General features: G+C 37.8%; 1 protein-coding gene across 1 annotated transcript in view; it reads right to left on the reverse strand.

Annotated features, from left to right (window-relative positions):
• Positions 1 to 12,450, reverse strand: part of LOC130222312 (gastrula zinc finger protein XlCGF57.1-like) — a 96,783-nt gene that overhangs the window by 81,912 nt on the left and 2,421 nt on the right. The window contains exon 3 of the mRNA XM_056454890.1: positions 7,295 to 8,185. Within this exon, the coding sequence (XP_056310865.1) occupies positions 7,295 to 8,185 (891 nt within the window). The remainder of the gene's footprint in view (positions 1 to 7,294; positions 8,186 to 12,450) is intronic.

The following is a 12,450-nucleotide window of genomic DNA, read 5'->3' on the forward strand; positions in this document are numbered from 1 at the left end:
TTATAAAATAAACAAGAATAAGTAATAAACTGAAGTGAAGCGATGTGCCTCAGGGTCCACTATATGCCGCGGCCAAAACACAAACTGGTCTGTTAAATACAATCGTAATATAAATAAAATAAAAGTGAAATATTCAGTTTCGAATATTGAGTCTTTGTTAACTGTATGATCAAAATTAAAAGAGCAGCCTATATTATCACTCTTTATGACAAACATCCATTGATGGGTTAGTTTCGCTATATTTAATCAAAGCGTTTGAACTTTTTGATATTTTAGGCAAAGTGGTCTACATAACCAATGATAGAACTTCTCCACCTGCGACCCACCCATAATTAAACATCATGTAGGCGAGCCGGGTTTTTGATTACCTGAACCGTGTATTAACGGCTGCACCAGCATAACCATCTGCGTATTAATAGCAGCACCAGCAGATATAAGAGAGTTTATTAAAAATCCTATATTAATATACTGATATTCCTGTGCCAGTTTGATAGTTTAACTACTTTACAACACTCCATCACCTGAACTCAGCGAGAGGGCGAAGGAGAAAAATGCAGCGCTGAGGTAAAATCATATTCTCAATCTCAAGTTATAATCTTTAAAATATTGACTTGTATTCAAAATGTTGATTAAAGGATTTGGATATAGAAATTACAACAGTGCGTTAAAAATGCTTATTTTCTGTTGAGCGATTTTATATATATATATGGTTTCCGCTACATTCATTCTTCCATGGCTGGGCGCCAGGCCAGGATTCATCCCGCCACGGCTACATTACAGCTGCTCATTCAAAACATTTTATTATTTTAATAGCGGGTGATAATCGCACCAAAGTGTATTAAAGGGTAAGTGAGTTTCTTTAACAGTAATGCTGTGCGTCTTTGTTTAACCCTTTATGGTTACGTGCTGACTGACTGACTAGCTGACTGTGACAGGTGCGTGATGCGTGAGGCCAGCAAACACGACGCCGTTTTACTTTATTTCAGGACGCATTAATAGCGGAGGAATTCATAAATATTCCTAGAAAATCTAATAAATGCTGGAGACATACTCGTTACATTAACGCACTAAATCGCACTTCAGCAGCGTTTATTTGAGAGGGCACAAGAAGATCTGCGCGCTCTTAAAGCGGCTTATATTTGAGGGGGAGGCAAGAAGTTTTGTGCACGAGCAGAAAAAACAGCAGAGATCCGCATGCATGTAGGCTATTATATAAATGGGATCTCGGCTTCTAATACTGCGCTCACGACATTTGTCATTGATATAACGCCACAGGTAGTTAGTAGATTTGTGTAAAAAAGGCCTGCCGCCACAGCTGGAAAAAATCCTAGAGGAAACATATATATGCGCGGTTAACTGACATACCGCATGATTTCTTGCTTCATCACCGCCGTAACAGAAAATCCGTTACCGTCGCAGCCCTAATTCTATTATCATTTTAAAAGGCAAAACAATATTGATATTATCATTAAAGTGTTTTATTTTTCTGTCTTGTAATAGGCAGAGGTTAAACTAAATTTTGTTTAGCAAAGCAGCATATAACCTAACCTCATTTAACCACAAGACATCTGCTGCAAATTCACTCATGCACAAATTTATAACACTGCAAACCTAACATTGCAGGCCGACTTTGCAAATGCCACCAATTAGGCTATTTGTTTTAACAAATCTTATTTGTTAAATGTCAGAATCCTATTTGTTTTTTTACATCAAAATTTCATATTCACTTATGTAAGTTTTCTTGAAAAGAATTACATCAGTTCACAACTGACTATTAACGTCAATTCCATTTCGGTTTCTAATGACACTATCACGTCTTTTTCAAGAAAACAGCTGCTTTATAACTTCAAATGTTCAACAACCCGAACAGTATTATATGTCTTAACAATAAAACTGAAGAAATAATAATAATAATATTTACTTCGGTGAGTGTCGAACACGGGTCGTCGGAATTCTAATGCAACGTGCTGACCACTGGACCACATGTAGCGCTATTACGTATAGAGGAAAAACTTGAGTCATTTGATTTTCATTGAGTAGGTGTAATATTCATTAATATTAATCATTCAAATTCTTATTTTCACTAAGGTGCCGCTGTTTGGGGTCGAATTACGGTACATCATCATTAACCTTCAGGCTGCATTCTGCTCACGGGGCTGCGAGAAAATAAAAAATAAGAGTGAATCTGCTGCAAAATAACGAGTAAAGAGTGAGGCTATGGTCAAATAATAAATTAATGAATGAAAAAAGTGCGACGGCTGAGAGTGCGAGCAGCTAGGGACCCAGCCCTCGCAGCCAAAACACGGACCGGCCCACCGGGAATTCTCCCGGTCCTCCCGATTATCCAATCCGGGCCTGTGCTAACGTTATATCTAAAAAAAGTGAGTGGGACATGTCCCCCCTGGGAATTGCGCCACTGCTTTAGACCATGCGCCTGACCGTTTCTTAGTGTTTCACCACAAGTACCACATGAACATCTCTTTACATTTAGGCTAAAAGACTGCTTTATTTTTTTATTTAGGCATACTTAGAATATTTGTACTGAATGTTTGTGCTTTCATTTCAGTTGTCTTTAACTTCTTCAATTCTATTTTTCAAAAAGAATCCTCTTTGCACTTAAAAAGTTTAGAATAACAATAAAGCGTGTTAACAAATTTTAAATGATTAATAAAGGAATTATAATGCTTTGACTTATTGTTTAATCTCATTTACAAGCACAGTAGCATATTTAAGGCTGCTGTGTGGGCTATTTCTGTCCGTTCGCATCCCGTCTCTTTGCGCCCCCTGGCGGCTCATTCACAAACTGCGGTCATACACTAAAAACAAAGCGGCTCCTATTTCAAACGGCGGCGGTATATGACGCGACGGTAATAGTCACTTTGAACTCTCACCTACTGTATATCTAAAATACTAGAAAAAGTTGTTTCTGCTCAATTATGCTTCTTTCTGCAGGCGAACAATGTTTTTGAAGTGTTTCAGTCAGGTTTCAGAGCTCATCACAGTACAGAAACTGCATTAGAGAAAATAACCAACGATTTACTCTTAGCTGCTGACCAAGGGTGCATCTCGCTATTAGTTCTACTCGATCCTAGTGCAGCATTTGACACCATTGACCATGGTATCCTTATTAATCGCTTAAAGTCTACAGGTGTCCAGGGACAGGCCCTACAATAGTTTAAGTCATACTTATCTGACCGTTAACAGTTTGTGAATATTAATGGACAGCCTTCACAAATCAGCCCAGTAAAATACGGGGTGCCTCAAGGATCAGTTTTAGGCCCTTTGCTGTTTACAATATACATGCTACCCCTGGGAGACATTATTAGAAGACATGGGATCAGCTTTCACTGCTATGCAGATGATACTCAATTATATATTTCAACTAAACCTGACGAGATGTCTAAACTGTCCAAGCTAACTGAGTGTATTAAATATGTTAAAGACTGGATGACCAACAATTATCTTCTCTTAAACTCAGACAAAACAGAATTATTACTTATTGGGCCTAAATCCTGTACACAGCAGATCTCACAACTCAACCTACAATTAGAGGGATACAAAGTTAGCGTTAGCTCTACTATAAAAGATCTGGGTGTCATATTAGACCGTAATTTAACTTTTAAAAATCATATATCCCATGTCACAAAAACTGCTTTCTTTCATCTGAGAAATATCGCTAAGTTACGAAGTATGCTATCCATCTCAGATGCAGAAAAGCTAGTCCATGCTTTTATGACTTCTAGGCTGGACTACTGTAATGCACTGTTTGCTGGCTGCCCAGCATCCTCTATTAACAAACTTCAATTAGTACAAAATGCAGCTGCCAGAGTTCTTACCAGGTCTAGAAAATTTGATCACATCACCCCAATTTTATCCTCCTTACACTGGCTGCCTGTTAAGTTTCGTATTGAATTTAAAATATTGCTTCTTACCTACAAAGCTTTAAATAATCTAGCTCCTGTTTATCTAACCAATCTTCTGTCTCGCTACAATCCAACTCGCTCTTTAAGGTCTCAAAACTTAGGGCTTCTGGTAGTACCTAGAATAGCAAAGTCGAGTAAAGGAGGTCGAGCCTTCTCATTTATAGCTCCTAAACTCTGGAATAGCCTTCCTGATAACGTCCGAGGCTCAGACACACTCTCCCAATTCAAAACTAGATTAAAGACCTATCTGTTCAGTAAAGCATACACTTAGTGCACTACTTAGCGGGCTTCCACACAGGTTCTGCATCTTGTTGATATACACTATGAACAGCAGCTACGCTAATTATTTTCTTTATTCTCCATTTCCTCCTGGGGATACTCTTCCCGAGGCCCTCAGACTATGCAGAGTCACTGACTCGATCCAAGACCAACGACGAGATGATCCCAAGGTTTCCATATCCTGGACCAGGCCGTATCCTGAACAGCTACTGTGGTGGTCATGGAAGAGTGGAGAACATGAGACTGATTCCTGTGATGCTCCAGAGACAGATGAGTCTTCGCTGAGGCCAGCTTCCAGCCTCCGCCACTGAGACTGCAGCTCTCCACAAGACATTTAGCCAGCAGAGAAATTAAAATGATCGTGCCCAACTGAGCCTGGTTTCTCTCAAGGTTTTTTTTCTTCCCTTCCGCCATTTAGTGAAGTTTTTTTTCCCTCTCTGCTGTCGCCACTGGCTTGCATGGTTCGGGATCTGCATGGAGCTGCGCATCGTTGGATTTGCTCTTCAGTGTTTGGACTCTCAGTAGTGATTATTAAACCACACTGAACTGAGCTAAACTGAACTGAACTTAAACACTACAAACTGAACTACACTGTTCCTATTTACTATGACCTTTTACATGAAGCTGCTTTGACACAATCTACATTGTATAAGCGCTATACAAATAAAGGTGAATTGAATTGTTCTGATCATCATTAAACTTGTGACAATGTGGTGCTTCTCTGCGGTTTAATGATGTAGAAGGAAGAGCGTGTGTAGAGATTCTGACGCGGTAAACAACAACAACAACAACAGAGGAAACATGGAGGAAAGTGGTCAGTAGCCACAATTTGCTCCCACCAGACTTGAGATCTCTCTCGTAACCACACATTCCTCTGAATGGTGGAGGACATCATACAGCATATTAACCATAAGCGCGAGCTGCGATGACGGCCCTTTCCCACCTCCTCCGCCTCAAAATCATTTTAAAGTTGGGCGAACTTCGTGTTGTAACTTTTGCTTTTTGTCGCTAATAATACACTCACTCAGGCTACACATAGAACAACTTTATTCTTTCCAACAACACCAGTGCGCACACAGGCAAAGGCTACATCAACTACACACACACACATCAGGGCCATACCATTACGTAAACTGCGTGGGGGTAAATCTGGACTGAACCTTATACTATACTTATACTACACTTCGCATATTTCGCAGAGCTATAAACAAGACCGTTTCTTCCATCGTAGCTAGTGTGGCACATATGCTAAAACCCGCGTTTATGCATGCATCGTAAATTGTACGGCAAGTGTAAAGACATATATTGGATATGGGTCACAATTAAAAGAACATGTAAACGGACAGACAAAAAAAATCTGATATAGGCAGTATCATATGTATACGGAATTGGGCATCAAGACCTGACAGTGTAAACAGGACTTAAGTTTGTGCGGGGTAAATTTATTAATCCTTTTTTGACCTAACGTAAGCTGTGTAACATTATGTACTGTTTCGAGGGCTTTAAATACCTAGCTAAGTTGATACTAAAATACTTTAAGTTTAACAATAAATGATGAAGTTTACCTCACATTAAACTTATCCTATATAAATGTCCTTACTCTTGGCTGCATTAACAGTTTAGCTTTCATGTTTTCTTCACATTAATGTTATGGTCTCTGCTCCTGCTGACCCTGGAATTAGGAGACCATCAAGTGATAATCCATTTACACTGGCAGAAAAAGTAAAAATGAACAAAGAAAGGAAAGATGAATGCCACAGGGCCGTTACAAATTTTATGTTAAAGGTTTGCTGCCTTTTTCTTCTGTGGAGAAAGATTAGATTTACTGGATATGCATTTTTCAATGCCTAGAAAGGAACCAAAAACAGTCAAAATAAGTCCATGCGATATAAGTGGTTCAATCATAATTATATGAAGCTGCAAGAATACTTCTGTGTGCAAAGTAAACAAAAATAACTTTATTCAATGATTTATCCATGGAAGGATCAGAAAGCTCTTGGATTTAATCCAAAATATCTTCATTTGTAGATAATTAATGACAGAATTTCAATTTTTGGGTGAACTAAACCTAAAGCTGCAGTAAGCCTCACAAATACTTAAAATTGATTGACTTAAAACTGCTTGAACTTTATTAAAACGGTTTGCACTAATATATTGTGTTAACTACACTTTGTTCATTTTGTGCTTTTGTTTATTGGTCTTAGACATAAGCCTGCTGTGAAAAGTGTCACGAACATCCTAAATAAAATAATCTTGTTAAAATCTATTTCTTAAAAGTATCGAAAAAAGTATCGTTCAGAACTGGTATCGAATTCAGGGTATCGGTATAAAAAATTTTGGAACGATACCCAGCCCTAGTAGACACTGATCAGATCTGTACAGTTTCTTTCCAGTGTGAATCCTCTTTTGTGTTTTCAGATGTGTTCACTGATTAAACCTCTTGTCACAGTGTGAACACCTGTACAGTCTCTCCAGTGAATCATTTGGTGCAGTTTCAATTTTGTAGCTGTAATTAAAGTCTTCTCACACTCAAAGCACATATACTCTCACACTAGTGAACATGAAGAATGTGTTCATTAAGGTTTGCTGATCAGTTGAAACTCTTCCCAAACTGAGTGTATGTGAATGCTCCAATGAGGGTCTTCATGTGTTTATTAAGGTCTGATGAGTTGCTGAAACTCATCCCATGCCGAAGCTGGGGTCACACTGGAGTTAGAGCAAGCAAAATTCTGTTGTAAGGCGCTGCGAAAAGGGGTGGGATTAAACAAGATGATTAGACATTAAAAGAGTGAGCGATTGGTCCTTATTTTACATTTCTGTCCAGGGAGGTCATGTTTTGATCTACGATTGGTCTCACACAGTCAAATTATGCAATTTTGCAGGTCGGAGTTCACCAAGCTTGAACTTTGCAATGCAGTGAACTGCGAAACTTGACGCACAAACTTTGTTTCCTGTCTGATGCATTCGCGTGCATATGAATGGAAGTCTATGTGGAGAAAAGTCCAGTGTGACCACGGCTTAAGTGCAAGTGAATGGTTTCTCTCCAGTGTGGATCCTCATGTGTCGATTAAGGTGTGATGAGCAGTTAAAACTCTTCCCACACTGAGTGCATGTGAATGGACACTCTCCAGTGTGGATCATCATGTGTAGATTAAGGTGTGATGATCGGCTGAAACTCTTTCCACACTGAGTGCATGTGAATGGTTTCTCTCCAGTGTGGATCCTCATGTGCTGATTAAGGGATGATGATTGTCTGAAACTCTTCCCACACTGAGTGCATGTTAATGGTTTCTCTCCAGTGTGGCTCATCATGTGTTGATTAAGGTGTGATGAGCAGTTAAAACTCTTCCCACACTGGTTACATGTGAATGGTTTCTCTCCAGTGTGGATCCTCATGTGTTTATTAAGGGATGATGAGCAGCTGAAACTCTTCCCACACTGAGTGCATGTGAATGGTTTCTCTCCGGTGTGGATAATCATGTGTTGATTAAGGTGTGATGAGCAGTTAAAACTCTTCCCACACTGGGTACATGTGAATGGTTTCTCTCCAGTGTGGATCCTCATGTGTTTATTAAGGGATGATGAGCAGTTGAAACTCTTCCCACACTGAGTGCATGTGAATGGTTTCTCTCCAGTGTGGATCATCATGTGTAGATTCAAGTTTGATGATATGCTGAAACTCTTCCCACACTGAGTGCAAGTGAATGGTTTCTCTCCAGTGTGGATCCTCATGTGTTGATTAAGGGATGATGATTGGCTGAATTTTTTCCCACACTGAGTGCATGTGAATGGTTTCTCTCCAGTATGGATTCTTATGTGATTGTTAAGGTGTGATGAGCAGCTGAAACTCTTTCCACACTGAGTGCAGGTGAAACAATTCTTGTCTCTCCTTTTCAAAATACCATCAGTCTGTAAATTAGTTTTTTCCTCAATTTTGACATGATGTTTCTCCTCTTTAATCCCCTCATTCTCTTCAATTAGGTCTGAAATGAATAAAACATTAGTTTTCATTAAGTCTTAAAAACTCTCATCAAAAGCTGAAAAATGAAAAGACACAGGAAACATTGGCTACAAACACTGTAATTTTGATGCACATTAAATGTAAAATAAATCAAATCATATTTTGTTTGGTCCATAAAGGCTGACTTATACTTCTGCGTCAAGTGCACGCATATGCTATGGCACAGCCTACGCGCGAACGCATAGCCCTCACCGTGGCTGTCAGTATCGTTGACGTGCACCTCTCAAAAAAATGTAACTACACATCACAATGACGCATAGCGCAAGCTTTGTGATTGGTCGGCTTGAAATCGGTGACTAGTCTGGGTGGGACTGAGAGCCGTATATATATATATATATATATATATATATATATATATATATAGTCGTATATTTATTTATAATTACAACAAAATGTTTTTTCTAAAAATTTGTTCATTCTGTGCCTGACTGGTAAACATCAGAAAAAAAGTTCTGGGGTAACAGCTGAACAAACAGCTGAATATTTGCCTCGCAGACTTGAGACATACCTGTACAGCATCTGCATAAAAGACTGGAATGTGCACAATTACCCTTGTGTGGTGTTGAGTCATTTTCATCCATTCTGGGGGGGATTTTCAGGCTTAATTGGGCCAAAACTTTCTCCGTGTTTCAGCAAACGGACTGATATTTGGGGACATCTTATTTTGACATATTCTAGGAAAATGCTTAAATGCTTAAAAAATGCTGAGAGAAACAAAAAGCGTAAGTACGTATCGAAGCAACGGAGCAAAGACCGCTGTCTTCTTACTGATGTCTGTGAACACCAAAGACTTCAGTGCAGTGTGTCCTGAACAAAATCAACTTACAGATTTATCTTGCTGGCATGAAGTCAGCTGCCGACTCACCGGCTTGGTTCGTCGATGCCTTCAACCTTCACATTCGCCATTCCCCTCTCATTTCCCTTGGCCCCTCCGCTCCATGGGTAAGAAGCAAAAGTTTTTGTTTTCTTTGCCCAAATTCTCATTTTGTTTCTCTTGTTTTGTTTTCTCCCCGTACTATTATTATCATTATTATTTTTCCCTGTTTTCAAATCTGACAAATCGGCTGGCCTGAAATCATTAGCATTTTTCCTTTCACTTTCATTTAAGTTATAAGTGCTGAGAGTTTCATTGTGATTATTGTTATATTGTTTGTTTTGTTGTTGATACTGCTGTTTGTGTGTGAAAAGTACAAGTGTTTTTAAATTAATATTACTGACTATTACAAAATTTATTTAGACAAATACAGCAATTGTTTGAGTTTTTCTGGTTCTCCTTGTTTGTTAATTTATGCGTTTATTTATTTTTGGTTTAATATTTGTAAATGGTGGTGAGAGCTAGCCGTAGTATATTTTCTTTAAAAGGTATTTTGACAGATATTCTGTCTGGCGCCCAAGATTAATAATTTAAAAACAAGTGACAAACATATTTTTGTAAAGTTTGTTTTTATTTTTTTGGGGGATCACCATTCCCACACAACAGTGACATTTTCCTGTTGGGAAGAGATTTGTGCTTTTTACTATTGATCATCAGTTACAGTGCAAAAAAGTTTTTGCCTTTTTTATGGAGTATAGTGTGTGTGGGAGTAAGACAGAAAAGCTGGATTTATACTTTTGCCTGGCGCAACACATCGCACACCTCTGCTGACTGCGCGCGCACCTCGCGATACAGACGAGGCTTTTATACTTGCAGTGTTCACCGTTGTGATATTCTTTAAAACGACAAAAGAAACCCACTTTTAAGTCAGACGAATAAACAGCGAAGTAGAAAGTTTCCGGAACTACGTCATATCATTAATATTGTTCAATGTTTTTAAAATAATAATTTTTTTTGTTTTTAAAGAGGCAATCTGCAAACTTTGCCTGACAAAGGTGGCAGCAACCGGAGGAAACACAACTAATTTATACACCCACATTCAACGCACCTACTTAATGTTTAACTATGGGTGGGTCGCGGGATCAGATCAATAGGCATAAATACGCAACGCATACTCCCATATTAAACATCACGCAACATCATCTAACAATGCTTAATAATAAATCTTTTTTTTTCATACGAGTAATTTAGCAATGCTGCGCGTTAATAAGCCAACTGCAGAGAAAAAAAGCAACCATCGCGGCAACCGCAGTGATCACTTTTTCCAAAGTTCAGCTGTTCTTTTTTGCACTTGATTATGCGTTTAATGTGTAGAAGAATTTTTTTATATATTTATATATATATATATATATATATATATATATATATATATATATATATATATATATATATATATATATATATATATTTAAATATAAATATATATATTTATATCTATCTCAAAGGGTGGCTAGTTTGTATTAATGTGTTTTAATATTATTAAAAAAAATGCTTTGCCTATTTAAGCTTAACGGCTATAAATGGAGCATGTCTCGCTGTCATTTAAAACATGCAATTCATAACACACAGGATCTGTAGTCTATGCAGTGTGTAAACTTACAGGGAGGTGTTGGTCAATAGTCATACTGCGCTCCACGTTATTGAACTCCAATATCTCTGAGGGAGATTATGTTACCAGATATTGTTATGTTATGTTACCAGCCAATATTTACTTAAGAGATTTTTACAAATAAAAGGTATTTTAAAAAGGAACAACACGCAAATAACAAATAAAACTGGTCCCGTGGAGCAATTGTCATCTTGCCAGTGTAAGCTGTGTAGTGTGTATAGCGCCCTTATTACAGCGCATGTTGGCAATTCCCGCAAAAGCATTTATAAGCTATTTAAAAGCAAAAAAAAAAAGTGGAAAAGAGGAAACCCCCACAGTGATACTGGTATTACCGGTGTTGTCACATGTCGATTATCCGGTGGGGAAATTTCCTCATTGTCACATTGTCTACTTTCCAGTTATCTGTGTGTTTTGTTTTCGTGGAGTTTCAGTGCACTTCACTGACACATTTCTAAAAACTGTTCGCGGAGAGAGAGAGAGAAAGCCTACACTGTTTATTATCCTTATATTGCAAAAGCACACACATTTATTGTCATTGTGAGTGTACACAATAAAAACTAGACACTTAACAGATTCGATTGATGTATTGATCTTATCTGTACGATCAAAACTGAAAGTGTAATTTAAGTTCATTTCATCATTACGAGAAGATTTGTCAAAACGCATGTACGCGGTCTTCGACACCTGGGGGTTAAACACCTATATGTATGACGCAGTTAATGGTGTGACGTAAGAGTCTAATTGTTGTTGTTCTGAGATTCAATGTAGAGCGGTCTACAAACTTTTTGTGAGTATTAAAGCTGGCATCTGCTGATGAAACTGCAAACTATCTACAGTAAACTTTCTTTTAATTGAATCTCTGACTCCTGCTCTCCTTCATCTGATAGACTGGTCATTTTTGGGTTAAAACTGTTGGTCCCCCTATAAAGTGTATTTATGCACGCACACTATATTCTGCTATTTTACTTCACTGAACTTCTCTTCCCAACAGGGAAAACACCAACAATCTAGAATGCATGATTATTTGGTGTCATGGCTTTGCGGTTAAAAATGTGGTTGTAATGGAAGTCAATGGGTCAAAAACTGCCAGGAACATAATGAATGGGTATAGAGCTGCACCAGTGTTGCCAACTTAGCAATTTTGTTGCTAGATTTAGCAACTTTGTTTTTCAAAAGGCACCTAGCAATAAATTTAGCAATTTTTAACATTCATCTGGCTACTTTTAGCAATTTTTAAAAAGTGACTCAAAAGAGCAGTGTCTGCAGGCTTCACCCAGTAGAGTAAATTGCTCAGATTGTTTTTCATAACTGTTAATTTACTAATATACGTTGACATGTATAATTGTTGGTAATTTAGGTAGCAATACATTCCAATAGTGCTATAATTGTTGTCACTTTCACAAATGTGTTAATTTCACAAGTTTAAAAAAGTAACAAGCTGTGATTGTTAAAAAGTAAGTAACAATTCTTATCAAAAAGTGTTTGTATTACTTTTACAAATAGTCAACTATATTTTTCATACAAATCTAAGTGAACATATTTCAAATAATGTTTTTGCAGAGATGGCCTGTCAATTTGAGAAAACAAATGTTTTTGTATACTACATAAAGATGTATGTTAATAAGAACCTATTTATTGTGCATCTGCATATAATGTTTTAATATAATACAATACACAGAGTAGAGACATGATGGGCTTACGCTTGTCAGATACTACATGATGACGTCACTGATTTGCAAATTGA

This window comes from Danio aesculapii, chromosome 4 (assembly GCF_903798145.1).
Source record: "Danio aesculapii chromosome 4, fDanAes4.1, whole genome shotgun sequence".
NCBI lineage: Eukaryota > Metazoa > Chordata > Actinopteri > Cypriniformes > Danionidae > Danio > Danio aesculapii.